This window comes from Condylura cristata, unplaced genomic scaffold (genome assembly GCF_000260355.1).
Source record: "Condylura cristata isolate star-nosed mole 26May11 unplaced genomic scaffold, ConCri1.0 scaffold00026, whole genome shotgun sequence".
Classification (NCBI taxonomy): domain Eukaryota; kingdom Metazoa; phylum Chordata; class Mammalia; order Eulipotyphla; family Talpidae; genus Condylura; species Condylura cristata.
In genome coordinates this window covers 863,536-866,372 of record NW_004567127.1, presented here as the reverse complement: position 1 = coordinate 866,372, position 2,837 = coordinate 863,536, and the positions used below count along the sequence as shown (strand labels likewise).

At 67.7% G+C, this 2,837-nt stretch overlaps 1 protein-coding gene across 1 annotated transcript in view; it reads left to right on the top strand.

Annotated features, from left to right (window-relative positions):
- ADAMTSL4 (ADAMTS-like 4) overlaps positions 1-2,799 on the top strand; it is an 8,094-nt gene extending 5,295 nt beyond the window's left edge. The window contains exons 15-18 of the mRNA XM_004689450.2: positions 1,017-1,088; positions 1,328-1,550; positions 1,825-1,969; positions 2,101-2,799. Coding sequence (XP_004689507.1) covers positions 1,017-1,088; positions 1,328-1,550; positions 1,825-1,969; positions 2,101-2,237 — 577 coding nt within the window. The 3' untranslated portion in view covers positions 2,238-2,799. The remainder of the gene's footprint in view (positions 1-1,016; positions 1,089-1,327; positions 1,551-1,824; positions 1,970-2,100) is intronic.
- Positions 2,800-2,837: the final 38 nt, after the last annotated feature.

The window sequence follows — 2,837 nt, the reverse complement described above, 5'->3', positions numbered from 1 at the left end:
GCCGGGTGTCCTGCCAAAGCACATTCCTCTGAGGTGGCTCACGCTGGGCTCCTTCCCGCCCCCGCCCCCACCCGCACCCCAAGGTAGACGGCCTGCCCTGCGTTCGTCCCAGGCCCTTTGCCCTTCCGCGGTCTGAGCGGGGCCAGCCCCTCAGGCTCCTGTGCCCAGGAAGGGGGCAGCGCCACCCCACAGACGCGTCCGTCGGAAGCACCTCGCCCCACCTCTGCACCCCACCAGCCGGGGCCCGCGTCCTGCAGACGTGGTGGAACTCGTGACGCTGCCCCGACGCCAGCCCGCCCTGTGCTGGGCCCCGGGGCAGCCTGAGGCCCGGGGGCGCAGCCGTGGCCGGCCGGGGCTGGCCCCGGCAGACATCTTGGGAGAAGGGAAGGAGGCAGCAGAAGGGGCGGGGAAGGAGAATGAAGCTGACTTGGGCCCGGCGGAGGCGCGAGGAAAAGGGGTGTAAGGAAGGCCTGGCGCCCCGGACCCTGCCAGGGCGTCAGCGGTGGGGGCGGGGAGGCGCGCCCGGGCCCGCGCCGCGGCCGCCCGGGGGACAGCTGCCCTCCCAGCGATTCCTGGAAGCCGCCGGCCGGCAGGGCGGAGGCCCGGCTCAGCTGACTTCCCTGAAGTCCCCTCCCCGCAGGGCCTCCCCGGGCTGTTGCTGGGCAGGTTTAGAGTTTGGCCAGAGCCTGAGAACCAATCGCAGGTGGGGAACGTAGCCACCGCCCCTCTCAGGGCTCCCCCAGCCCGAGCACCTCCTTTTTCTGGTAGCTCAGGGCTCCCTCACTGCTCCAGCCTCTGACCTTCCAGGATGTGGCTCCCCTGGGGCGCCCCTCCCCTCTCACTTTAAGGCCGGGATTAAGTGCAGCCCCTCTGGACCCTGCCCCTGGTCGCAGAGGTCGGGAAGGGGCCAGTGCCGGTCTTCAGGAAGGGGAAGCTGACCCTAAGCGACCCCCTTGCCAGCCCCTCTGAAAAGCCGTGTGGCCAGACACCTCCATGACCTCTGAGGCTCTCTGCAGGGACCTGGGGGAGGAAGCTGCCACCCAAGGCCAGGCCAGGCAGCGGAGGGAAGGGCTGGGGGACCCGGACCTGTGAGCTGGGGAGACAGAAACAGCCTGATGTGCACAGGCGACCCAGGGGCTGCAGGGCCCAGGGCGCCCCGTGCTGATGCTGGGGGAGGGGCCTGGTTGTGCCTCAGTGTGCCTGGGCGACAGTGGTGTGAGGTCTCGGAAGTGCAGCTGGGCATTAGTCCTCGCTCCTCCCCCTCGAGACTCCCCCCCCCCCAGCAATTACCAGCCCTATTAAGCTGTAACCTTCAGGCTAAATTTAGCTCCCAGACTTCCCCAGCCCCGTCGCCCGCTCTCCGCACCCAGTGCTCCGTGGACTGCGGCGCGGGCACGCAGCGTCGGGACGTCATCTGCGTGTCCAAACTGGGGCCCGAGTTCAACGTGACCGCCCCCGGCAACTGCTCCCACCTGCCCCGGCCCCCTGCCCTGCAGCCCTGTCAGGGCCAGGACTGCCAGGACCGGTGGTTTTCTACACCCTGGAGCCCGGTGAGGCCCGGGCCCTTGCCCTGCTGGGCGGGGCTCCCCCAGGAGGGGGCTCCTCTCCGCGGTGCCAGCCCCTGCCCCCACACCCCAGCCCAGGATCAGTCGGGCTGGTTCAGCATTGTCCTGCTCCCTGTAGACTTGAGAACTGATGGGCCCTGCCCTCTGGGGCTTCGCGATGCGCCCCACCCCGCTCCCCACCCTGTCCTGCCCGAGAAGGCAGCGCCTGGGAATCAGGAGCCCGGCCGTCAGTTCTGACCGACAGCTGGGGTCTCCCCAGTGTTCTCGCTCCTGCGAGGGGGGTGTGCAGACGAGGGAGGTCCAGTGCCTGACTGCCAACCAGACCCTCAGCATCCGATGCCCCACCCACCGGCGGCCCTCCAGGAAACGACCCTGCAACAGCCAGCCCTGCAGCCAGCGCCCTGGTAAAGAGCCCCTCTCCCCAAGCTCCGAGAGGGGAGTCAGCCGAGTGTGGGTGGAGGTGAGGGAGGGCCGGTGGGAGTGGGCAGCTCACCTCCAGAGGGGTGACCCTGGTGACCAGGCCCGCTGTTCCCAGATGATCAGTGCAAGGACGACTCTCCACACTGCCCCCTGGTGGTGCAGGCGCGGCTCTGCGTCTACCCCTACTACACGGCCACCTGCTGCCGCTCCTGCGCCCACGTCCTGGAGCGGTCTCCCCCCGAGCCCGCCTGAAAGGGGCCCGGGGACCCTGTCCTCGTGGTTTTTCATCAGTCACCCATTGACCTGCCACTCTGTACCCTCCGGGTGTCCTGCCTGTACTAGTCTCACCGGGGACTTCCCCCAGGGTGGCTGGAGTGGTGAGACGACTGAAGCTGTGCAGGCGCCACAAGCCGCTTCTCAAAATGAACAGACCGAGGGGGTGGGAGCGGCTGGTGCCTCTTGCCCTGGGACTTTCCTAGGAAAGCACGTTCAGAGTCCCCCAGTAATCCGGGGCCACGCCCAGGCCCCCGACTGTCCCCCAAACCTAACTTTTCCCAAATTCTGGCCCCCCGTCTTCCAACCCGGCCTTTCGTCGGCTCGCCGTCCCGGCCCCCAGCCCTGCTCTCGCAGTTGGCCAGGGTGGGCATCCCCGCCCCCCCAGAAGAGACTACTTCCTCCCCCAGGGCAGGGACCAGCTGGGCAGAGCGGAAGAGAAACGCTAGCAGGAGACACCCCAGCCCTTGCCCTGCTCCCCACCTCCCAAAATACGTCCCACCCCAGAACTAATTTATTTTTTATTAAAGACGATTATGACAAATGAGAAACAGGCTCTTCATTGTCCTCGAAGGAACC